This window comes from Etheostoma cragini, chromosome 4 (assembly GCF_013103735.1).
Source record: "Etheostoma cragini isolate CJK2018 chromosome 4, CSU_Ecrag_1.0, whole genome shotgun sequence".
NCBI classification, from domain to species: Eukaryota; Metazoa; Chordata; class Actinopteri; order Perciformes; family Percidae; genus Etheostoma; species Etheostoma cragini.
The window spans coordinates 16,835,642-16,861,548 of record NC_048410.1 but is presented as its reverse complement, the minus strand read 5'-3'; the positions used below and the strand labels follow the sequence as shown (position 1 = coordinate 16,861,548).

The 25,907-nt window shown below is 42.0% G+C and overlaps 1 protein-coding gene across 1 annotated transcript in view; it reads left to right on the top strand.

The window, feature by feature from the left end:
- Positions 1–25,649, top strand: part of skib (v-ski avian sarcoma viral oncogene homolog b) — a 31,467-nt gene extending 5,818 nt beyond the window's left edge. The window contains exons 2-7 of the mRNA XM_034868809.1: positions 21,335–21,448; positions 21,667–21,770; positions 21,885–22,129; positions 22,774–23,045; positions 23,160–23,390; positions 23,532–25,649. Coding sequence (XP_034724700.1) covers positions 21,335–21,448; positions 21,667–21,770; positions 21,885–22,129; positions 22,774–23,045; positions 23,160–23,390; positions 23,532–23,753 — 1,188 coding nt within the window. The 3' untranslated portion in view covers positions 23,754–25,649. The remainder of the gene's footprint in view (positions 1–21,334; positions 21,449–21,666; positions 21,771–21,884; positions 22,130–22,773; positions 23,046–23,159; positions 23,391–23,531) is intronic.
- The last annotated feature ends 258 nt before the right edge of the window (positions 25,650–25,907 follow it).

Below are 25,907 nucleotides of genomic sequence, written 5' to 3'. Positions count from 1 at the left end.
CTGTAGCGCCGTCTACCTGCAAAAAATCATTTTGTGACTTTGCGAGAAACAATTGGCCCTGAGCAAAGGCATTAATAAAAACTATGTAAAATGTATACAAGTTAGTCTCGTTTGCTGTTATAGGTCCTTTTGGATCATCAGATAACACAGTTTCAGAAACTTGTAAAAGTTACATATAGACACTTTAAGTAAATTTAGCCAAACCACCAAATATTTGGTAACGAGTAAAGTCCTGTATTCAAAACCTTAGTTCAGTAAAAGTATTAACATCAAAATATACTTCAAGTCTTTCAAATATAAAGCAAAGGTCCTTGCATCATACTATTTAACTACTAATGTGTTTTTGAATGTAAAACCTTGCAATGGAGTATTTTCCTTTGAAATGTAGTGGAATTTAATGGAAATTCTAAAGTAAAGTACAAGTACCTCAAAATTGTACTCAGTAACAGTACTAAATGCACTTAGTTACATGCCTCTGTCCTGCCACCATCTCTCACCTCCTCCATTTGACATGTCCTCGACCCTGTAAGACACACACACACACACACACACACGGACGTACACATGCATGGGTGATATCGAGTTAAAATTAGATTATAAGAAGGCTTTTCAATAAGAAAATATCCTAACTTTATTTAATGCAATCATTTAAACTGAAGAAGACAGCTGTGATAGCTTTTCATTTTAATTTTTCATTTGTGTTTTTTGCTATATCATTATTACACTTATATGCTGTCTATTTCTTTTCATTTCATGTGTTATCTCCATTCCTCTCAAAAGCTAGATGGCACAGCATAGTGCTAATGTGTGAAAAACTTCTTGTATAACTCGTGGAGTGAGGGAGGAGAATGATTAGTGTTGATCAGTGATGATGAGACGAGGGAGGAGATGAGCACTGGCTATGACTGCAGTCAACAAGTTAGTCAGTCCATCGGTCCGTTAGTGGCAGAACAGATGCCTGTATTGGGTTAGTGTTATTCCCCAATCATCATCAATTCTTGCTCGATCACCTCCTGATTTCAGGCTCTGTGATTAAGAGTCTGGCCCATCTGGTGCAGAGACAGGAAATCCTGGAGTCTGCATCTGGTGCTGGCTGAGCTACTAAGCTGCTGCAGTCGAGGGGGGGGGGGGGGGGGGGGGGGGGGGGGGGGGGGGGGGGGGGGGGGGGGGGGGGGGGGGGTAGGAACTGTGATAATCCTACATAACCACTGGAATGCAGAGACCACAGTGCACATCAAAACCGTCATCTTTTCTGGACAGTGTCTTCATGAACACAGATTGACTCAGACAGACTGAATGTCAGCCTCTACCCCCCCTTTTGGCCTACTCTAAGCATCCTCATAATTTACAACTGGTCCCCCTGGAATTTTGTAATTAGAGCATGAATTAGATATACTGTGGAGAGTATGTTACATGGAGAAACCAACAGTGTAATTGTACATACCAATTCGATTTTTCTGATGAGACTTTAGAGGACAGGGACATTAGCAGGATATTTCTCCCCTCTCTGTCTCTCCTTAATGACCCTCAGCTCTAAGCTACAAAACTGTTAGACCACATTGGAGATGTGCTAATAGAGCTCCAGCCAGAGCAGAAGCAGGCCCTGCGGGTGCCATATGACAAATCGGCATGCTGCTCTCGCCTACAATCCGCCCACCGCCCACCTCCAAAGCTATCATAAGGATTAGATCACGCAGCTAAACCAAACAGACTGCTCAGTGTTCAGACAGCATTTGGCCCAAATCTTGTTCGTGCCTCCTGTTTTGATGGCAAGCAGATCATAATCGGGGCGTCACTTGCAACTGGTGCGGTGCCAAGTTGCAGCACAGTGCTGTGTGTGGCTGAAGGGAAAGGAGAATGAATGTTTCAAGGATTTATACCACTCCCTTGGTCTTTGGGATATGCATAATTAAAATGTTTGGATTATCATGGTTTAGATTAACTTTGAATTCTCTGCTGAGTTCCGAAGATGGCGAAGGTTGAGGAGAACCAATGTACTTTGGTCTTTGTCTGCTCATGACATAAAAGCTTGATTCTGAATAATTAATTTACAGTACAGACCTGTTTTTGTGTGTGTATGTGTATGTGTGTGTGTGTGTGTGTGTGTGTGTGTGTGTGTGTGGGCAGGTGTAGACCTCAACATTTAGAGGTCTCTATCAGACTCCACACACTCACAAAAATGACTCGTCCTCCGTTGGAGTCTGCTCCGTACGCTTGTGATTGGAAGACAGCTGTGGTTGCTAAGCAGAGCTGCTCTTCCTGTGCTAAATAAGAACTTCGTGCTCTCTGGCTGGTGGGCTCAAAGAAGCACGCCAGAACACACACAAAACACACACATGCATATATGTACGCACAGACTTCACAGTGCATAGACCTCTTACAGTAGAGAAGAGACCTCACCCTCCTCCATTCACTGCCCATCCTCTTTCATTGTGACCTCCAATGAAAGTCTCTCCTCCTCCTCTTCCTCTTCCTGCTGCTGCTTTCTTTTCTCCAACTTCTCCTCTCCACTCTGCATTACACACACTTCTCCCACAGGTCAGCACTGTATAAAGCTCCCCTCTCCATCACTGAGACCTCCATGTCTGACACCTCCTCTGCCCTGCCGCCATCACTCACCTCCTCCATTTGACACCTCCTCGACCCTGTAAGACACACACGCACACAAACACACACACACACACCAACACACACACACCAACACACACACACACACACACACACACACACACACACACACACACAAACACACACACACACACAAACACACAGGCTCTTCTCCTCCACAGAGATCTCCTACTGCACTCCCCCTCACACTGCATTATACTTAGATCTCCACCTCCACTGAAGTGAGCACATGCTGTATCAGTCTGTATTCAGACTGGCCTACATACTCCGCACATGTATCACTGTACTGTTCCAGGGGTGTCAGGGTTGATCGTCTTGCCATCTCTCTGTGTTAGATAGATAGATAGAAAGATAGATAGATAGATGAGTAGATATAAATGGAGAGGTAGAGCTACTTTGTCAGGACAACCTTATAACAATTCTCTAGCTCCTTTTCCAGGCATGTTTCAAGAGCCCGCTAAATGAAAAAAATGTAGTTGGATCCACATTATTTTTGGCACTCTCCTGTTTTTTGCTGTGTGCCATCATAGACGCCGATCATCTCACGTATCTACTCTGCCGCCAGGACATTGCATCTCAAAATCTGATCTAAGAGCATTGTGTCTTCTCCTTAACAATCTGCACGTAGTGTAGAGCTCTGGGCCGACCCTCTAATAAATTGTTTATTTCTCTCAGCTTAGTTTAACAGAGGTAAGAGCTTTGGGTTGTATAGCAGAACAATCATTCAGTGTTGGTGACAAGCTGCCAGCCCGTGTGCTCTTCATACCAGCCCGACATGCTTTCTTGCAGAGACGGAGCAATGCAGCATTGTCAGCAGGCACCCGTATCAAATGAATTCAGCACAGCTGTCCTAGCAGACTCAATTGCAGCGAGGGGGGAAAGTTATTTATTCAGTATTACAGTCACCCCAGGATCCGTCATGGTCCCTCTTTGCCACAGCGTCATCTGGTCAGGTGGACCCTTTTCCCCTCATATCCTTGTTAGTCTTATTTATTGCCTCATTAATAAAAAGTAGAATGTACTCAAATTTGAGCAAATGCATTTGGATTTGGTTTATCTAAGTGTTAGTCACCTGCATCACCTTGCTTTCACTTTTTGCTCTTTCTCTCTGCATCAATACAGCATGATCTACACATACAATGACAGGCATACAGATGGGCTATAGTTGCTCACATGCTGAGGACACCACTTCCCTCACCCCCCTAATCCCCCTTCTTGCAGGTGTCTAATAGTTGTAGGGTTGCCCCACACTGTGCTTGCTGTGCTGCCTGCCTCCCTTATTATTTCCAGCCAGTCGACAAGCGCAGAGACAGACAGCAAGGGTCTGAAATAGAGCAGGTCAACCCTTTATCCTATAATGAGGGGACTATTATAAGCCTTGTGTCTTAAGCAGAGTACGGCCGGTGTGAAGAGCGGAGGTAGTACACGAATCATCTTAAAAGAACGTCAAGCTGCTTTTCAGATTATCATCAAAAACTAAGTAAGCACCTCTCCTTTTGGCGCCAACAGTCTTAACATATATATATATATATATATATATATATATATACTGTATATACACACACACACTCAAGAGAGACTTAGAAACAAAATGAATAGAGCTAAACCACAAAATGAGCAGATATTTTGGAGATAATCGATTTACTTCTGACCTTGTATCAATTGAATGTTTTAAATGAAGTGCAAAGATGACAGTCTGGTCGGGACATCTGTCTTATATGGAATGTATGAATTATTCCAGAGGTAATAGCAGGGCATTGTTTGTGAACTCATCTTCACAAAGACACCCATCTCTGCATGTCCGTATTTAATTCACCCCTTTCAGCTGTAGAACTGTACAGGCTGCTAATATAATGAGTCCATCCAAAGAGATTAGTCGCCCTATCATCAACACAGCTCCCTAATTTCTCTGCCTTTGTTGTGGTGCAGGCTGTACTAAATGGGATAAATGGGCTTGGCCGGACACAGTGGGAGGAAGTGGCTTTTGTGTTGCTAGCAGGTGCAGTGGAATGGCAGTGGTGTTTTTGGGATATATTGGTGTATGCGTACATGCATGGCCCCATGTATGTGTATGTACATGCAATTCTGTGTCTGGTGGGGCCAGAAGGGTATGTACTCCCCGAGTGCCGTTGAGATACACCAGGAACCTCTGGAGCTCGACTTGAACCCTCAACCGCATGGCTCCTCGGAGGTTTGCAGTAAATTCTTTAGCTGAATGGTTTTCTCTCCCCTTCCTCCTCCTCCTCCTCCTCCTCCTCCACTTCTTTCTCTCTCTCTTTTTTCTGCTCACATCTGGTGAACAGTGCTAGCACCCCTGTCATCTTTTACTGCGTTGAGGTCATTTCCACCCTATCGGTAAAGTGGAAACACATGATGTGCAGGGTTCGGCCTTAATGGGGTGGGGCTGGCATGGGCCAGCACTGACACAGCTTTACAACCAAGAGCTGCCAAAACAGCCTTTCTGTGGAATGCCTCTGACTTCAAAATTAAAGACATTTGGGGTAAATAATGTTAGAATACTTATATTTACCCGTTATGTACATATGTACATGTAGCATGTTTACATGTTCGCCCTGTAATGAAATGGAGCAGCAAAGCCGAGCTGAACATGTCATTCATGGCGCTTTGAAACTGCACAAAAAAGCAAAATGACTAAGCATTGTTCAGGCTTACATAAGGATATTAAGTGTGTAATGAATACCAGCTCCGGAAAGGCATGTTTCTCCTTTTGGAGTTTTTCTACCACCATTCCAAGTTTTATTTTTGCTGTAAAATTCCCCCCTTCATTCGTTTTTTCCCCTCATTATCACATTATTGATTCCAACTGGTGAGCTGGAGAGACTTTGGCAGACACACCGGATAAAGGGTGTGTCCTCAAATTTAATTGGGATTCTCCTTTAGCAATAATGTGGATTTCCTCAGTTCTGTCACGTTGACTATTTTTTATGCTAACATTTCTTTCCAGCCATCTACAAGTCTGCTGTAATGTAATGAAACCACTCTTCTGTTTGCAACGACTTAAACAGTAAAAAAACATTTTGGGACTCTTAGAAAATTTATTGCTAAAGGATCCCAATGGAATAAACAGTTTTACTGTCTCACTTCATGGATCTCAATGTGTCTCCAACCAAATTCCAGCCACACTGCGGTTTCAATTTTGTGGTAGACAGAGCTGCAGTGTAAAAAGGGGTGGGCTGCAGTCAGTCAGTTACTGCTGTCTGTGGGTAGACTACAGGCAGCGTGGCTGCTAGCAGCAGCTGCATGGATTTTTATTCCTGCTCTCCAACAGGACTCCATCATAGACTGCAGCAACACTCGTTATTGAGGGCACACACTCCTGTGCTGCATGCCTCTGTCCTCATTACCTCTGCAGCAGCTTAGCTCTCTGCCTTTGTTCTCTCTCTTGGCTTGAAACAGGAGAATATGGAGAGAAGTGCTGAGGCTGCAGTAAGCTCGGCTGCCCACAACTTCTGCCGCACAGGAAAAAACAGCACAGACAACCACCACCCCCCTAAGCCCTCTCGTCTACATATTTCCATAAAGCCAACGCACAGGGGATGCTCTACTTTGATTCATCATCCTGACTTGGATGTGGGCTTTTTTACTCTTTTACTTCTTAAAATTATGTCTGTTGTCCTGGCTGCTTGTGTCACTCATCTGAATTAAAGATTTCACCCTTAAGTGTATTTGTGTGCTGGCCTACTGACCAAATGCCTTCATGGCCAATCTGCTGTTTGAAAGGCCCTATAGACTTGTTTCTCAGAGGCGTCAAACAGCAGCCGTGCAGAGTGGCTGGAGGGACAGTAAACTTTTATCACACTAATAACCCATAGTCCCAGCTACCTTAATGGCTTAGGCAGCCACGCCAGGGGTTGCCTGGAGGTCAGGTTGAATTGCAGGACATAAATGGTAGATTCCAACCGGTAGAACAAATAAAGGAAGAATAAAAAAGGAGGGGAATTTGAGGTGAGCAGAGGGGGAAGAAAGTTGTTATTGGAAGAGCAGATAATCGCTTACATTGATTTGCCATAAAAGGAAGCCATTGCTTGGACTGCTCTTTTATAACAAGGCGATCTGTGGCCTTTTAACCCTCTTTCCCACTCAAATCGGCACACTCACAAATCTTGGACTCAGTCTGAGCGTGCCGTCAAAGGGCAGAACTCCTACACAAGTGACAAGTGAGTGAAAACATTTGCCCAGCACTTGGTGAAAACATAGGTCAGAGAAGCAGCAGAAGAAGTTGTGTGAGAAAGGGGATTTGTTAAAGGAGTTTCAATCTAAACTTTTTCTCAGATTCCTCTCCCTTTGGCTGAGGTGGACGGGTCTTGAGAGTGTTTGTTTTAGGTGAAGTCAGTGCTGGAACAGAATGTAGTGAACCGCAGGCCAGACTGTGGTTCTGCGGTTCAGCTTCAACCTGAATGCAGACAGCTCTGTTTGTTTTGCTTCTCCGTTTCTCAGGGAGAATTTTAGACGCTGCCAAAGTCCTGTGCTCACACCCAAGGCACGCAAATAAAACCCCTTCACACAGAAGATGAAAAAATGTACCTGGGTGTAGTCACTACATCTGGACCTCCCCACCACCCCAGAGCAACAGTTCACGTCTATTGGTGTCTCTGCTATCCTGCTCTCATCTTGTAAAAGGGCTCTTTGGGAGATGAGATGGCGTTTGATTGTTTCAGTGGCAGGATGTTTGTGTGTTTTGTTCCAAGCCTTTTCATAAATAGCAGTTTTTATGTTGCTGAGGTCAACTGGTTTTACTAGACTGGAGAGGCAAGTCCAGAGGCACGGAGGCCTCCCCACCATCTGGCAGCCATAAAAGGGGAAGCAGGAGGTTTTTAGTGGGGGTTTATGGGATGGTAGGGTGAGACATTGAGGGGAGGAGAGACAGAGTGGATGGTGGACTCTGGTTGCCCCCGAGCTGCAAGCTTCCTCTGCAGTCTGAATGACAGGTCAGAAGTTCATTGCCTTCTTTTTATCCTGCATCTGCCTTGAAAGGTGAAGGAGGTGACAGTTGGTTCAGAGTTCGAGGCCAAAGGAGTGGACGTCACCGTGAAGCTGTTATCACTGCTGCAAATAAAGATATATTCTGGGAAAAAGATCTTTGTTTTGATTTAATAAGACGGCTGTAAAAGTGTTTGAGAAGATGGTAGCACATTAGTATTTGCCCCCTTGTTGTTGCATTGCTGTCAGCTTGTTATGTTATGCAGAAGATCAGATCTGAGTCCTACAGATGGTGCAGAATTATGTGGCTGCGTAAACACTGGTGATTCAATGGCATGGTGTTGTTTGGGTATGCGTCACCCTCGCAAAGAGCCCTGCACACCACAGAGTAACGAACAGTAACTTGTTTGGTACGACTGCAGAGCCAGGCTCTCTCTTTTTGTCCAGAAACAGCCTTGCACTCATGTGGTGGCTTTATTTTCTTTGCACATCAGACTTAAGTGGGAATAATAGCACTGTTAAGCCATGAAAATACTGGAGTTTGAGGCCAGCAAGAGAAGATTTTCTGAGATGAAGACACTCCTGAGAGTCCCAGTTATGTTCTACTGGATGATTTCTTTCCCAAATTTAAGAGCCTAAGCTGAAGCTGTTTGGTCCATCCGAAGCTGGATGCCCGGCCTTATAGGTTTTCCAGAATGGGGTTATCATTGCAGAGGACTGTGCTGCTTTGCTGACTCTGGTAGTGATACCTCCCATAGAGATTTTATCTTTTGTATGCTGCAGCACAGATGTGTTAACCCTTTAAAACTGTCAAGCTATTTAGGGAATAAAACATTATTGTGCTCTGTTTTACCCACTTTAACGGTTCCATGTCACTGTATGTACATATATGTGTTGTGTAATATGAAAAGAGTAGTAGTGTTTGATGAGTTAAATTGACCTCTTTTTCTCAGAGTTTGTATGTGAAGACACAAAAGTGCTGACAGCAAAAGAATGAGAGTGTGTTTGGCAGGCACGCCCTTGTAGGTTTCTGTGTCACTCAACTCTAATAAATTTTTAATCGTTTCCTTTCTGTGGTATAGAGCTCAACATGGCTCTGCTCAGTCACACGCTATTTAGGCGTCTCCTACTGGGTTTGCCTCATAAAGTAGTGGGAATAGAAAGTGTAGGGAAGGTATTTTTACTCATTAAGACCAAAAAATTAGAAACATAGTGAAGTTGTGATTCATTCAAGCAGAAATGCTCGATGATTTGAGGTTCTAAGATTTGAGAATTTGCTGCTTTTCCTCATCTAACATTAAAGTGAAGTGAACATTTTTAGATTTTGGACAAAACAAGTAATTTGGGCTCCTACAAATCGTGGTGGAATTTTTTTTAGAGACTGAATAATTAATCAAGTAACCAAAAATGTAATTCACAGAATAATCAATAATAAAAATAAGTGTTACTTGGAGTGATAGTTTCCCTCTGAGATAGACACAGCGGTGTAATCTAGTGAGGCGATGTATGTAGCAGCAACCTCAGTGGTGGCAGCTTCATTTCAGAGTCCGTATTATCCGGTCTATTTTGGAGTGGCTCCAGAAATTATCATGACAATGGTATTAAATATGCTTCCATTGCCAAGAACATTGACTGCACTTGACAAACTTTAAATAAAGCATCAAAGACACCTTCAAAGGCAACGACAGTGAAAGAATCCAGCCAGAGATTCACTGAGAGCCTCTCAACATACTTCGGCCTGTTTGTTCACTCACATTTTGCGTCACATCAGAGTCTCGAGCATTAAGAAAAGGACTGACATAAAGCCCAGGCCCTTGATTGAGAGGCTGTAAATGAAGGTCTCTGCTCTTGCTTTAGTGGTTCCGTCCACTGCAGTGATTCAGTGGATAAAAATGTGGCCTGTGTCTCTTTAAGAGCGCTGGCCTGTCTGCAGAATGCATCAGTCCTGTGGAGCAGACACAGGCCAGCAGGAGGAGGGGGGTGAAGGGAGGAGCATGGGGCTGTGCAGAGGGAGGAACGAGGATAGGAGGGAACAGCCACAGTCTGGGCTTCCAGCCTCCTGGCTAGACTGCTGAAAGTTATTATTGAGTTCCTGTGTTGGGCCTCCCCTCCCTGCGGCATACTCCTCTGTGCGCACTACGAGGTAGACGGGGAGTATGGGAGAGGCAAAGAGAAACGTTGGCAGCGTCCCATGCCCCATTGCAATGACCTTATATGCAACAAATAAAGGATAGTTTTGTTTAATTATGTGCTTTTGCAAGGGTGAAGCCTCTGAAAGACTGAGAGCAACCACACACACTAACAGCCTTACAGCTGCTCGGCAGCAGCTGAAGCTGTGGCCTAGCTCACTGTTGTCTTAAGTTACAGTTTAGCAGACATGTCCTGTTTTCTTAGGAATGGCCTTAACTAGTCAAGACAAGAAGGTTGGCGGTTCACCAATGAGAAAGCAGCAAACTAAATCCTATCTTGGCGTGCTAAGTGATGAGTATGATTCAAGGACAGGTGGTGGGAGGACGACAACTCCTTCAGTCTCCTTCAAACAACTTTGTCTTTGCAGTAAATTATGGCAATGAATTAAAAAAAAGACTTCTTAAAGAATATAACAAAGATTATCAATAGCTAGTTTGCATTTCTGCACTCCTGCTATGTAATTAGTAATTAGTAATTAGCCTCTTGTAGGTTATCTTCAGTGTCCAACTTGCAGGTCTCAGAGATTTGGTGGGAAAGGCCATGGAGATTACATAGTCACATAGACAGAGGCCTGGGCCTGCCTGCAACACTAATTCTGGCCTGCCTTTCCCGTTAGCAGCTACATTAGCTCCACAAAGTGCATGCATCCTTCCAGCTCAGCCCACCAAGAGAGAGACAGACTTTTATGTAATGCTCTGTCCGGTGTATTTGTTCTGAACCTGCTGTTGCTTAAAGCGAGGCTCCCGCAGGTTAACAGTACACAGCTGCTGCCGTCCTACTGTACTGAACGTTTCATGGCTCTGGCTCACGAAAAGCCTAACCCATGCAGCACCTGAGCCCTCGAGGCTGTTTTTACTGCACATATCTTCTGCAGCATGTCACATATGTGCCATGATTAATCCAAGCATGTGTCTTCATTCATGGTCAGTGCGATCATTCGGCCTCTGTTTTGAAGTCGTCTCAGGCAGGGTTTGCAGGAAAGCTGGGCGAAGGGGGGGAAAACCCTGGCGAAGAAATGGGTATTTTGTGGAGTTCTGTTTGTTGAGTCAGAGCTTAGTTGGGCTCTACTGTTATGTGGTTGCCATGGAGAAAAACAGTCTCTTGTGCAATAAAATCATCCAGGAAAAGACATTTCCAAGATTTTTTCAGAGTCAAGAAACAGACGACAAATTGCAGAATTCATGAGGTGCTGCGGTCCACCACCCGCCCCTCAGCCCTCCATTTTAGAGCACACATATTCATTTTATGGAAGCTGCAAGGCTCGAGCCCTCTCACCTATTTACTTCTGTAAGAAGATATGTTTTCCTATGAACGGAGGAGGGAAACAAGACCAGTGTTTAAGGATGGAATGTGTGATCTTAGGAACGGATGTTGTGGGTGTTTTATCCCCTATTTCCCTTACAGACAATTCCTTGAACAAGTGGAAACAAGTGAAATGCTATTTGATCTCTTTCAAATATTACTGTATACACATACTTGCAGTGTGAGGCCCTAATCAGACTCAGTGTGGGGAACATTTTCAGAGGCAAAAAATGCGTTGATTTAACTGGTTAAACCGTTTAAAAAAACCATTGTCTTTCTTGTTCTTTTACTTTCTCCTTGAGCTGTAATTCTCTTCAGCCACGTCAAGGCTCCCTATGTTCTTTAATATAAGGTATTTTTATTCTTACTGTTTCCTGTCTATCTGAATGGAACCATTCGTCCTTTTCAAACAGCGCAGCTCCCTGGTTGTGCTTTCTAATATTACAGAATTACTTACTATGTAATGGCACTGTATAAAAAGCTATGATCCTTGGCTTTCATGCTTATAAGCTAAATTTGAAGTTCAAAGCTAATTAAACAAAAGAATGCCTTTTCAGGTCACATTAGGTGTGTGTTGCATTAACTTCAATAGCATTTCATTGTTTGAATGTTTTTTAGAAACAACAGTAGTGGAGAAGAGATTAGGGGTTTCCAACCTGGTGACCAGAAAGGCAGCATTTCAACAGAATGACTAGAATGGTATCTATAAATTTCAGCAGGATTTATTACCCTGGTTCAACCAATTAGCTCCCGAGCAGTTCTCAGGACATACACTGTGTTGGTGAAATGGCATCACATGGGACCCTGAGTGAGCAGTGACCCTAACTTCACCTCACCCTCTCACAGCTTTTATGACCTCCTCCCCGAAACCCCCCTCTGCCCCCGTCCCCTTACACCTCTTAACCTCTGGTATTCATCCCATTTTCATCTTTCCAAATAAACCTGCCACCTGCCCTCCTCTCCAATGGCCGCTCTGGGGCACGTCTTCATGTGGCTTAGCTAAATTAGCTGTCTGTTACTGTGCTGATGGTTATTGTTGCTCAAATTAAATTATTTAAAGCACTACGTCTGCTGAAAGTTCTTTATATATTTAGTTTGCAATATATGCTCATGACCTAGAAGCAGGAAGAGGGACGAGTTAGGAGCTGAAGAAAATATCAGCAAGTATTTATGTATAATGAATTAATCGGTAAAGTAATTATTAAAGCTAAAGGTTTTTCCAAATATAAGCTTCTGAATTGCTGATTTTCTCTGTCCTATCTGATAATAAACTGATTTTTTTTTTGGGGGGGGGATTGTTAGGACAAAACAAGCAACTGTGATCTACATTTGTTTTACTTTTTACAGTGAATCAATTAATCGAGAAAATAATCGTTGGGGGAATTGATAATAAGAAAAAAAAATTAGTTATTTGCAGCTGTAATCTAGTTAAGAAAGAGAAGACAGTTCACGGTCTGGCCACATTAATCCCCTGTAAAGATTACACGTTTATGGAAAATGAATTTTCTCATTACTAAAATGAAAAAAATAAATAAAAATAGTAGCAGGGAAAAATCTCACAATGTTACTCATTGACGTCTAGTGCTATCTTAGTTCTTGTCATTAGGAACAAAGGTGGTCTGTTTTTAACATGGTGATCTGACTGTCCATCTGGGCTGTCAATCTCTCAGACACTGGAGGTCTCGACACCGGCCTGTTGTAGCCGGCAGTCCCCATGCAGTTACTCTCCCTCCCCTCCGTCGGTCTCCCAGGCCTCGTCCTTTCCAGACTCCTTCACCGGCTCTGCCCTGTGAGGGAGTTGCAGAGGAGTCATACGGTACCAGGTACTACAAGTGATATAATGGTCAGTGTAATTGGAGCCGTTACTGTTTGGGTTGTAGAGAGGTTATCCAGTGACATTTTAATCGTCTTTCTGCCTTCTTTGCCGTGGCATTAGAATTAATCTGCAGGATTAAAACCAAGCCAGACAGACACTGGACTTGCAGTCTTGTCGTAGAGCAGAGGGAGTGTGCTAACAGCAAGAATGGCGGCGCACACTTCCCTGCGTACAGGCAGGGATGTGCTTATCATTACCAAACTGAGGTTTCCAGGCTGGATACACCAGGACTCTGATGAGCGGCTGGTTAGTTAACACACCCAACTGTCTCAGATGGAACAGAGTTGCTTTTTATCAATGAGAAACCACAGATTGTCACTTGTCTCTTTCATTCCTCTGCCATTGCTATATATTTTTTTGCTGAAATGATTTGCTTAAAGTGAGTGTATAGGATATCTCAAGCTTCAATTTAGATGATTCCATTTACAATTTTCTTGTGCACACACCCAACTTTATAAATATGCAGTACTAAATCTCTTGTTTCATTTTTTGCAAAAGAAAAAATAAATTCCGTTGTTCAAAATTCTATTGCGGCCATACCAATGAAACTGCATTTGCAGAGAAAATGATGTGTAGTTTCAACACTCCTAAAATAGCCGTATATTTCATTATCACGAAATAGATCTTTTTATTTGAAATCACTCCTTTACATTCCAAGATGTACTGTACAAATTAAGTTAGCAAATGGAAAGACATTCCTTGTTCCTCTTTGACCATAAATAAACTGGCACTGATGTCCAAGATATGACGTATTGAACCAAAGCTATGTTGTTTACATTGTAGATAAGAGGTGTAAATGTTGACATTACTTATCTTTATCTATTTTTTACAACCTTTAATGATAGAATATCTGAAAACATTGTAAACTATGTAAATTATAAATATGTCACAAATATAAATGTGAGTAAATGTAAGTTATATATAATTTAATTACTCAGAGAAGCATTACCGGCACAGAGTCAGAGCAATGCAAAGGGATTAATCTTGCACAACAAATATGACTTTGGCACTGCTGCACAGCAGAGATCAAGTTCTGTGAAGGCACGCAAACACGTATAAAAGTCAGTAAATAGCCAATCAAATTTAAAAAAATGAATTGCTTTTTAAATATTGGACCAACAGTGAAAACAGCTGGAATGTAGTGATAATTTCTCTATTTTAAGTGTGGGAAGTGTTCTTGCACACACCTACCTGGAAACCATTTTAGTCACCCTGACAAAGACTTTCTCACAGCTTTCCCTTAATTCAATTCAAGAGCACAGAGACAATCTGAATCCCCATTGTGTATTCCAGTAGCGTTGCAGCTAAAACTACCATGGTCAGAGTTCTTTCTTTAATCAATGGATACTGTTGAATAGAGGATGCAAAGAAGAAGAAAAAAAGGAATGCTTAAGATTTACCTGACTAAATATTTCATATGTTTGACTTTAAGCTTGAAGAGAAAAATAAAATCCTTCTACTCAATTACAGTGAGATGTTTTGAACCTAGAATCAACCGAAACTGAAGTGGTAATTGACTTGTGAATCTATTTTCTCCGTGAATTCGCAGAAGGCTTTTCTTCTTTTAATCATGATGTTCCTGAAAGTTATGTGAATACTTTTTGTGTTAAAATTCATTTTATCCTTCAGGTGCACAAAATTAAATTCCATGAGCATAGGTCAGCTCCAGTCTGTCTTTGCTCTTCCTCTGTCTTTCTCGTTAACCTTCATCTCCTCCGGCCTCCTGTTAACTGCAGCTGCTCCCACATTACAAGTGTGCTAAATGTGAATAGAAGCATAAAGGGATTGTGTGTGCGTTTGTTTGTGTGTACATGTGTGTGTGTGTGTGTGTGTGTGTGCTTTTATTGGTTTGCAGACACAGCCTTGTGTCTTCCCTCAGATTATGTAGTCTGATGTTTAATTCCCTATTTCCAACAGTACAGCAAGGGGGGCTCAGAAAACTATCTTCTGAATTTGGCACTATGTGCGTCTATTCATATACACCAGTCAGAGAGTAGTTTCATTTCCTAAGATAACTTTGCCTCACAACCATACCAAACATGCTCATAAAGTATAATCCGCGGTGAAATTAGTTTTGTGTCTTTTAGTCTAGAATTTCCATGTCTGTTGAAATGACTTATGAGCCCTTTGTACTGTGAGGTCATCCTCTAAGAGACAGACAGAGAGAGAGAGAGAGAGAGAGACTGGGAGAGAGAGAGAGTGATTTGGACACCACTGTCAACATACTGTAAGAAACGCAAGCGGGCATGTCCATGTTGTTATGGTTGCCATGTTTGGACCTGAATTGGAATTCATTTCTCGCCGTGCAGTAGTGCAGTAATCTTTCTTTTTGTTTGCTTGCACCAGCGCGATGATCTTTTCAGGGAATTCACTTCAATTGGAAACAGTTTTCTTTCTATCAAACTCTTCAAACAAGTAGCAATAACAGAACTGAATGCATCAGAAATAAGTTAAATACTCTTGTAAACCGGTAGGTTTGTTCAATCATTTCAAAATTGAAGCCTCAAAGCTAGCTGTGGTATATAACTAAGCACATTTACTCAGATACCACACAGCAATTCATGGTAGGCTACTGGTACAGTAGAGTAGCCTACATTAAATTCAATTCACTTACTACATCTCTACTACAATCCAGAGTGACAAGATTCTAATAACACATTTAAGAATTGCCAGAATTGTCTGTAGTGAAATTCCAAACATACTGTACATATACGAATAGTGTTCCATGTAATTTACTCTAACTGGTTCCACTGGGGTCCCTAGATCTTGTGTATCATTAAATCTTTCACACACAGCTTGCTTTATGAATGGTTCACAAATGCACATGTTCTTCTGCCTTTAAGCTGTGTGTGTCAAACGATGTAGACCTGATGAGATATTTTCCACCTTTAGGAGCAGCAGCTCGTCCTCCTCGGACCTTATCAAGTCTCAATCCCAAAGACAATTAGGGCAATCCAATAAGATTTACTGTAAGGCCGACTTTATGCCAAGCCCTGCAGCTCTCTTTGTGTGTCCATATACTGTCATGGGGTAGCTCAGCTACATAAACAACATATCGTTAAAACGGGACACAACAGAGACAGAATAAATTGATAAATTAAGCTAAGATTTAGTGAGGGGAAATGGGAGCTTGAGCTGTAGGTAGGGATGAGGTTTCAGGGATATTCTAAGCAGATTTTCCCCCAGCTGTTATGAAAGTGACCACAGGGCTTTATATAAATCAAGAGACTGCCGTGCAATTCACGCAGTGAGAGTTGAATCGAGAGCTCAAGGCATCCCAGTGAACACCCTCACTAAACTACTGGGATCAGATTACTAAAACTAGTATTCTCTCACTTCCAACTAGGCTCTTACCCGAGCGAGCCATGCCAGTTGCTGTGCCCTTGAGTGAGACAGCGCCCCACTAAGCACATGTCGATGTGGGGATTACATTCAGGGGTTTAGGAGGGAAGAAGAGGACGTAATGTGAAACTGTTGCACCTTGGTGCTGTGCATTTTCCTTAATGCCACGCTATCGTGCAGCATGCGTTGGTACTGTAAGACTGTTGCCCGAGGAAGTTCAGCTGATGAAACACTTTTTGTTGTTTTATTACTTGACAATTTATTTTTTTAGCGCAACAGATTTAGATTTAACCTGATGTTATGAGATTTGTAGGTAGTTATTAGTTATTAGAGGAATAGTTCAACATTTGGGAAGTAACCTATAGCCAGCAGCTGGCTAATTCAGCTTAACGTAAAGAAAGACTAGAACTGTGGAAACAGCGGGCCAGGCTCTGTCTAGAGGCATACAAGTCTGTCTACGAGCACCTCCAAAGCTCAAAAAGTGACAAGTTATATCTCGTTTATTTGGCGGTAGAGCCCTCTTGTTGTTTTCGGTTGTAGCTTCATATTTACTGTACAGAGGTGAGAGTGGTATCAAATTTCAGACAAAGGTAGTAGTCAGAGATTGATTAAAGACCCTCCACATTGAGTCATTTTCTTCCCAGTTTCACTCATCTGTCCCTGAGGGTAATTGAAACTACTTTTGACTAAATAATTATTCCAGATTAAAAGTATTTGCAGTGTATTCTGTGGGCACTTTTTCTGGAAAGACAGGTTGCTGATGTTTTTAAATGTCATTTTTGTAATACTGATTACACCAAATCAGAGTTACTGGTTGTTGTAATGGCAAATGTCTTAAAACCTGGGCAAGTAAAACCACAACTATCTGCATGGCTAGATATCTCCAGAGGTTTTTGAGACAATATGTTTCTGTAATTTGGGTGAATCAACATCCTTTGTGGTGTATTGACGCTCACTCTTAACTAACCAAGTTTAAAGTTTTTTACGATTGCTATGAAAATTCTTTTAATACTTTTAACAACTTTCCTAAATTCTTAACACAGTTAGCAACAACATCCGTCTGTGTGGGCCATACATGTAACACATTTCTTGTTGCTTTTACACAAAATGCATACAGTTAGCACAACAATTTTTTGATCAATACAGATGAACACAGAAAAAAAGAAAAATGCCTTCACGAGGGAGAGGAAGAGGAGTACCATGACAATTGTGTCGCTGTCTCCTTTTTTTCATAAACCGTACCTTCTACTGTATAAAACTACTCTGAAATGGGTCATTCATGTTTTGTATTGAATTTTTGCAGCAAAAGAAACAAAATGCATGCATTTACTAAACCCAACAAAACATAAATGTAGAGAGGCTTTAAGAGAAACTGCAACTGCAAAATACATTCTACGATCAATGCAATCACTATTGTTTATTGTATAAAGGCAGACCTGGCACATAAAGTAATGCGTTTTCTGTAATTAGTGTTTTCTAAGAAATTGTTCTATGACTGAATAATGTTCCTGTTGGGAGAGAACATGTGTTAGTGTTTGGAAGAATTAAGTGATTTTGAGAAAGGTTTGAGCATGAAATTAATAGTTTTTTCAATTGTGTGTTGTTGGTGTGTTGGTGCGTTAAGAGTTTAGGAAAGTTGTTAAAAGTATTAGATTTGATTAGATTAGATAGATTAGATAAGACTTTATTCATCCCACAATGGGGAAATTCCCTTATTACAGCAGCAGTTTTCTACAGTAAAAAGCAAACCAACAAACAAGCATACAAACAAACAACAGGCAAACAACAGACAATGTGCAAAAAGTACTGTACAAAAAATTGTCTTAGCGATTGTAAAAACTGTAAACTATCTATCTGCTTAATCTCAACCTTTCTACCACCAATTGCCAGCCCTGGTTTGGTCGCAGATTTACAGCATCAGGGTTCAGTAAACAGATATTGTTGATTAGCTCCATGTTCATGTAAAAAGACAGTTCAGTCACGCTCCAGTTAGCACAATATTGACACATTATTCTTCAAGCAGGTCAAACGCTCTGTTCTTAGAACAGACATTGATATGTTAGCAATGTGATGTGATGTGTTGTGTTGTGTTGTGTTGTGTTGTGTTTCTGAGTGATTATCTGCCATGCCAGCGTGAAAATAGCTGGGGCTTATCCCGGTATTACCATGCTATTATATGGCACTAATTAAAAAATAAAGCATGTCTACTCTTGCCCAGCTGCTATTAGACCCTGTTTAGCCTACAGGTTTGCTTTGAAACGCTCCCTCATTACAGCGCCTCAAAGAAATATCATACAATAGCGAGTTGAAAAGGGCAATGCTTGAATGGAGTCTTAAAGGAGAGGCTGTACTTGGCCTTCAAGTATACATTCCTTCAGCTCAGTGCTTCCTCTGTGGTCCCGCTCCCCTGGCCCAACCCCCCTCCCACTCAAGACTCAGTTCCCACAGGGGACTCGGCCAAAGCAAACTCCTCAGAGGAAGTCTCCCTCTCTTACCAGTGAGAGAGGGAGAGGAAGAGAGGGAGAGGGATGTCCTATCATCTGGCTTAGTGGGACCTGCTCTGCAATAGGATGTGCGAGGAGGGTGTTATGACTCCGTGGCCATGCTATGTCTATGATGTGGTGGTGAGTTAAGCCCGTGCGGCTGCTCTCCTGTGAGGTCAGTATCAGATTTAGCCAGCAGGTCCCTTGTGGTGTCTGGGAGTGTCTGTTTTTCTGACTCTATTATGTCTAGCGCTCTTAGCCTTCCTGGAGCTGTAAACCTCAGGGTAGAAATAGTACCAGACAGGCAGACATCCTTTTGTCTGGTAAACAACAGTCACACCAGTAATAGTAACTAATTACACCAGGGAAACAGTTCTTAGAAAACCACTGGCCTTGAGTCAGGCAGGTGAGGGGTCGAGTCACCATTGCTCAGGATTCAGTCCACAGAAGGGTTAAAAGAATTGATTTACAGTAGCAAAACCAAACTGTGCGAGTGTGCGTGTGTGCGTGCATGCCTGCCTGCCTTCCTGCCTGCCTGGCTGCGTGCTTGCGTGCGCAACCGGGGGGGTGTAATGTGGTTACTGGATAGACAGGTAGAGACATTTGTGAGTCAGGGAGACATGAGGGGAGTCGCCAGACAAACATGTAATAAGCAAAAACCAGGATGAAATAACAGTATGAATAGGCAGAATAGACATGAGAAGGTGGCATAATACACTTTTATTTTAAGCGGTATATAAACATTGAAGAAATAGTTTATACTTTTGGTATATTAGTGTAGTGAGTTGATCTCTCATGAAGACATAATTTAATATAATATTATTACAACTGTGTTTTACTATATTGTCATTCATTATCTCTTTAAACGGAAGCCTTCACTTCTGGGTGACCACAGAAGGAGGTATAGTTGCTTACAACCACAGTGTATTATAAACTATTCATCACACATAAATGTACTGCCTATAAATGCTACATTGAGGGGTTAAAGTAAATAGTGAAAAACACTGATCACAATTTCCCACGGCTCAAAGCAATGTCTTAAAATTGCTTGTTTTATATGTTAGACTGTCAAAAACCCAAAGATATTTAATTTACAACAATATAATTCCGAGACTAACACTTGCTCACCTTATCAAAGCTTGACCCGGAGAATAGATGTTACTTATTCTTTGTAAATTACCCAAAGTCTTTATTCAAATGATTATTAAAACTCTTGTAGATTTGTAGACTCAACCCAACAACTCTTTGTTGCAGCATTACAGGGATTCTGTACTTCAGGTAAACAGTGCCAGATCTGACTAACACTTCCACCCTTGAGCACACTCTACCAGACACACACTCCTACACACATATCCTCCCACACGCTCATATGTTCACGCCCGCAAGTTCCCACCACTCCATGAGTCCCGACACCCACTCATAGCTGCGTGCACACGCACACACTCACGCAGTGGCTTGCTTGATAGAAAAGCTGTGAGACGTGATTCATTACCAGCCAAGCTTCATGCTTAATACTAAATGAGGTTTGTCATTAATTTCCATTTTGAGGTGATTACAGTGGAGCAGCGATTAAGGTTTCACAACCACACGCAACCCAGGAGGAGCGTTTCCCATTGAGGATTTTGAATGTAGACAGAGTAATCATTTGTCTTGAATCGTTACACGCAGACGAGGCGATGGGGGTGTTTGCCATTCCTGGAGGCAGAATGTCATAGTAGTGAGTAAGAGAGTAGCAGGCAGGTCTGTGCTGGCCTCTGTGCCTACCTAGGTAAACATATCCTCTGTCTGACAAGTGCAGACCTGAGGGCTGCGGAGGTTAGCTATCTTGACACATGGTCCTACAGCTTGCCACACACACACACACACACACACACACGGATATACAATATATAAATCAGGGGATCTCGAGATTCTGTATTTTGTGGCACTGAAGAAGGCAGATGGTTTCCACCCCAGGTTTTTTCCAACATTTCATGCCTCCATAGCCCTCCCTGAACTCTCTCTGAACACTTCAACTCAATCGTCTGTCAGATCTGAGTGCAATTACTTTAATTTGTCTCCCTCTCTGTCTCCCTCTGTTTCTGTATTGCAATATTTCTGTGGTTCAGGCAGTCGATCTGCTCCACCTGATGGCGCCTCTTCTGCCTGGCAGGGAGCAATGTAGCCCTACTGGCTGCCAGCCAGACCAGCTTGAGTGTCTGCTCAGCTCAAAGCCCTGCTCACACACACACACACACACACACACACACACACACACACACACACACACAAACATGCAGACATGCCAAGCTCAGAGACTGAACGCTTACACAGACACATCTCCTATCCCCCTTGTCTCTCTGTGACTTCTCTTCTGTTCGTCTAAATTTTTTTTTCTTTGACTCTGTGATTGTAAAGCTGTAGAACTCTATGTTCAGACAAATGTGTGTGTTGCTTATGATTAATGCCATTTACAGTCAGACTAGCATTTGTAGGCCCCTAAAATATCCGCTGAACACTCAAGGATGAAAATCTGCACTTTATCTCTGTGAGGATGTCGGATGATTCACTGTCTATTCTTTCCTTTCCTCAGTCTCCGAGCCCAGTCCCAGCCAAGAGGTCTAAATTCAACGTATTACAATCTCCATCAGCTGACAAAGACAGGAAACCCGACTGGCTACAATCGCTGTCAAACTCTGCACACAAGGTTAGTGCGCTGTGTTTGCATGTTGCCAGCGTGAAACCGGATTTACTGTTATCAAAAGTCAAAAGGGAGTTCAAACCATTGTACTTTTGAATCATCACGTTATCACCTATGACCTCTCAACATTCAGCCTTTGAGTTTGTTCGTCACAGCTGACTTAATATTCTAGTTGTGTTTTACTGTGGGGTTTCCCAAGTTTATCGTTTTGTTTGTTATTCCAGGATCTGAAAAAAGTCCAGCTGAAACAGAGGCCCTCTGCTTTCCGCCCCTGGTCTCCTAAAGCAGCAGCAAAAGAGAAATCAGCTACTCAGAATGAGGTGGAGAGGTGAGTCATCTGATGAAAGCTGGGATACTTTTAGTTTTTAAGGAGACTATATGTGTGAAATTGTCCATTCTAACCAATGAATTGCTTTTAAATGGACCTGTATTGCCTCCACAGATCCTACTCAAAAAGTAACAAGACTTTGGCAGCTCCCAATCACACAGCAGCTCCCTTGGCCCCTCCGGTCCATCCCAGGGACAGCCACACTCCTGGCAAGGGACCCGAAGCCATTTCCAGGCTGCCACAGGAGCTGCATAATGGAGACGCACAACCTGCAGCAATAATGCCCCCCTCGTGTACAGCTGACCAACCCGAAGACATGGACACAGATGGAGAGATTGATGTGGGCGACTGTGATGATCGTGAGTACCTCCCATTTTTAACAATCCAGAGAAACACAACACCAGTCAGTTGACATTGGACATAGGCTTCACAGTTGTTACACAGTAAGCCCCACTGGACATGAGCTGTAGCAGAGCTGGGTCAGGGTGACTCCTGTACAACTGCACCACCTGGTGTTTATTGGAAGAAAGACAAGAAAAATAGAAGTGCCAATTTTAACTGTAGTGCAAGTTTTTGCTTTGTAATCTTTTGCAACAGGGGCTTTTTTTGCTGAAACATGCAGCTGTGAAAAAATGTCTATATAGATACTTTATCACAGTTCCCAGAGTAACTCAACTAATTTGAAAATATATAAATTACAATTAAATAAACAAACAAGTGGCCAGGTAAGCTCAGCTGTTAGACCATGTGACCATGGGTTTGAAGCCAACCTGGGGCCCTTGGCTTTATGTCATCCTCCCTCTCTCTCTCCCCTTCCATGTCTTCATCTGTCTTGTAAAAATAAAGGACTAAAAATGCCCCAAAAATAATCTTAACAAAAAAATATATGTAGTTATGTCGACCTATTGTGTCAGGTGTAACACCCGAACACCACATATTACAATTAAGAGAGTATGAGAAATTGCTAGCAGTCCTAATAATATTTAAACTCTCTCTCTGTCAGGTCCAATGCCAGCTTTCTCGCTTGCTTCTCCTACGTCCGCCCTCACCAGTGTGTCTCAGACTCTGACCCCTCCGAGTGCTGCACCACAGGAGGGACCTGGCTGGTTGTCGGGGACCGTAGGCCCAGAGGTGGACACCCTGAGACAGATGCTATACGGAGGCACGGAAACCAAAGAGGCCCGGGAAAAACTCCTGCAGGAGATTGTCAAGATGAGAGTGAAGCAGGAGGAGAAGCTGGCAGCTGCTGTGCATGCTAAACGCAGTCTTCAGCAGGTATTCACATCCTGTTCCTGTGAAATACTATGTGATAGGAATGACAGTAACCTTTAAAAAAAAATGTTTGAAACATGACATGATTTTGATGTTTTTTTTTTGTTATTTTTACAGGAATTGGAGTTTGTAAGGGTGGCAAAGAAAGGCCGTCTTCGTGAGGCCATTGAAGCCAAGCGCAACCTGCGAAAGGAGATCGAACGCCTTCGCGTGGATTGGGAGAGGAAGATGAGGGATGCGGAGGAGTCTTGTGGGCGGCTGAAGAGAGAGTTGGAGAGGGAGAGACAGCTGCGAGTTTGTGACAAAGGCTGTGAGGCTGAACGTCTCCGGGTCAAGTACTCCACTCAGGTAAGATGTCCACAACATACCCATCCTCACCACAACCCCCAGTATTTATACTTTGTTTATTTGTTGTTGTTTTTTTAATCCTGTCTTCTATTTGTGTTTCATTTATACTGACTGCTGTCTGTTCCGGGTTGTGTTTTGCAGATCGAAGAGTTGCATGTGCAGCTACAGCAGGCAGAAGCTGATCGTGAGCAGCTGAGGCGAGAGCTTCAGCAGGAGAGAAAAGCTCGGCAGAGCCTGGAGAGAGTTGTTAAAGACCTGCAAACCCAGCTGGCCCTGCAGGCTGACAGCAGCCCTCCTGGAGACCCCAAGGACGCAAACACAGACGCACATAGACAGACCACGCAACACACCAATGGATCCTAAAGTTGCACGTCCAGAACTGGAGAAAGAGACTCGATTAAAAGGAGCATGGTTAAGAACTTTGTTGCACCTCCTGAAACGAATACTGCAAAGTCAGTTTTGTAAGGAAAAATCTGTCATATATAATATGATATGATATAAATCAGTTTTATTATGACAAAATACAAATTTTATGAAAAGAACTGGAAAGTAGCATGATGTCTGAGCATGTTGTAGAGTGTGAATTTAAGAAAGACTTTTCAGTGATGACCACATCTCTCCAGTGACGTCAGAGTTCTTGGTTAGACACCTGACGCTGTCCAACGATCTTATTTTGGTATAAGCTATTCTAAGATGTGCAAATATAGCCACATAACACTACTTGAATATGAAGGGAAGAAACATGTTGAGTGGATGACAAAACTCTTGGTGCCACAGATTATTGGTACACTCAAAGGTGTCATTGCAAACCACTGGAAACAACAGACACCAGTTTACCACTATTTACTTTAACTATCAGCTTGCTTTTTATAACTGTATAGAGTATATACTTTCTGAGAAATATTGCTTGCGCAGCACCGTTATTCCACAGCCAAGAAACAAACATCCATATACAAACATGTACGCATGTATACCAGCTTGTCTACCTTTTGTATTTTATAAAACCTGAAGTATTGGAGGTTACTGTACGTGGGCTGCCTTCAGGTCCACCACTGTTTAATGCTTAGATATTTTATGGAAGTGTTACTTTTTAATATTATGATAAAACTTTATTTGTTGTTTGAACATTGTTTTCCAGTAATGTTTTTGCAACCAGACCATGTGAGAAATAGTCAATATTCTTGCCCAAATTAGTGCAGATAAATCTACAAATGCCCTCCTAAAAGAAATCAAACTTCAATAGCTGTCTGTTTTTGTTGAAATGCGGTACTTCAGATTTTCTATTGAATATTGTAAAATAATTTATATTCTATAATAATAATAGTAATAATAATAATAACTTGCTGCCTATAAACAGAAATCATTCGTTTTTAGTCACTGGTTTTAGGGCTCTTGAATCAACAAATGCTGTTTATATGAACAACATTTCTACATATATACAAAGTATGGATATATATTTTTTTACTTTAAGAAAAGGAATTGCACTTTTTAAAGAAAAGAACCTTGCATTGTGCATTGTACTCCCTGTTACATTTTTCAAAACACAAGTTAACATGAACTTTGAATTTAAACACACTTTCCCCCCAGTATCCTCTGATGTAAATACAATATTGTAAATAAGATATTTGTCAGTATGTTTGCTTGCTTCAGACTTAAATTGATTATGAATATTATTTTTTGCTCTTACTTGAAACCAAAAAGAGACTATATTTTCACTTGCAAAACTCTAATTTTGTTGTTGTATCCCTGAGTATCTTGCAATCACGGGGCATTTAGCAAAATGAATGAAACTGTTGGTTTAAACAAGGAGAATAAAACACATCAATGGTTGTGAAGCAATCAGTTTTTCTCGGTTTGACACGCCAATGGAATATTATCACTTGTCCCTTGATTTTGTTTATTTGAAAAGATCTTTATTATTTGATGAGTTATAGAGTATATTTTACACCACAGACCAAAAACTGAAAAATGGATTTGAAATCTCTGCACCTCCAGCTCCCTCAGCTAAAGCAGAAAGGACACCTTCTATTGGTTTCATCCTTAGGTGCACTCATATATTTTAAACAAGAAACACTTTTATGTCTTATCATTACTTATGATACCCTCGCTCAGTATTTGTTGTGATAGCAATATCCATTTTGTTAGCTGATGCTGTTGTAGTTTTGGTTTGGAAGTGGGGTTTCACTTGCCTCTTGTTTAAATGTTTTCTTTTCCTTCGGAAAACTTGTATAATACCCATTAAAATCTAAATCAATCCTACGCCTTTTGAAAAGTGTTTTTTTCTATTGTAACTACAATGGAAGCAGTGTTGCATGTTTGTGAGTGTGGATTAATCTTTTTTATTTGTATTTCTGTGGAGGGCAATGTTGGCCAACGGGTCGACCACTTTGGTCGAGACAAAAATAGCTCAACAACTGGATGGATTGACAATTTGTTACAAACATTCATGGTCCCCATACAATGTATCCTAACAATTTTGGTAATCCCCTAACTTTTCATTTAGTGCTATTAGGTCCA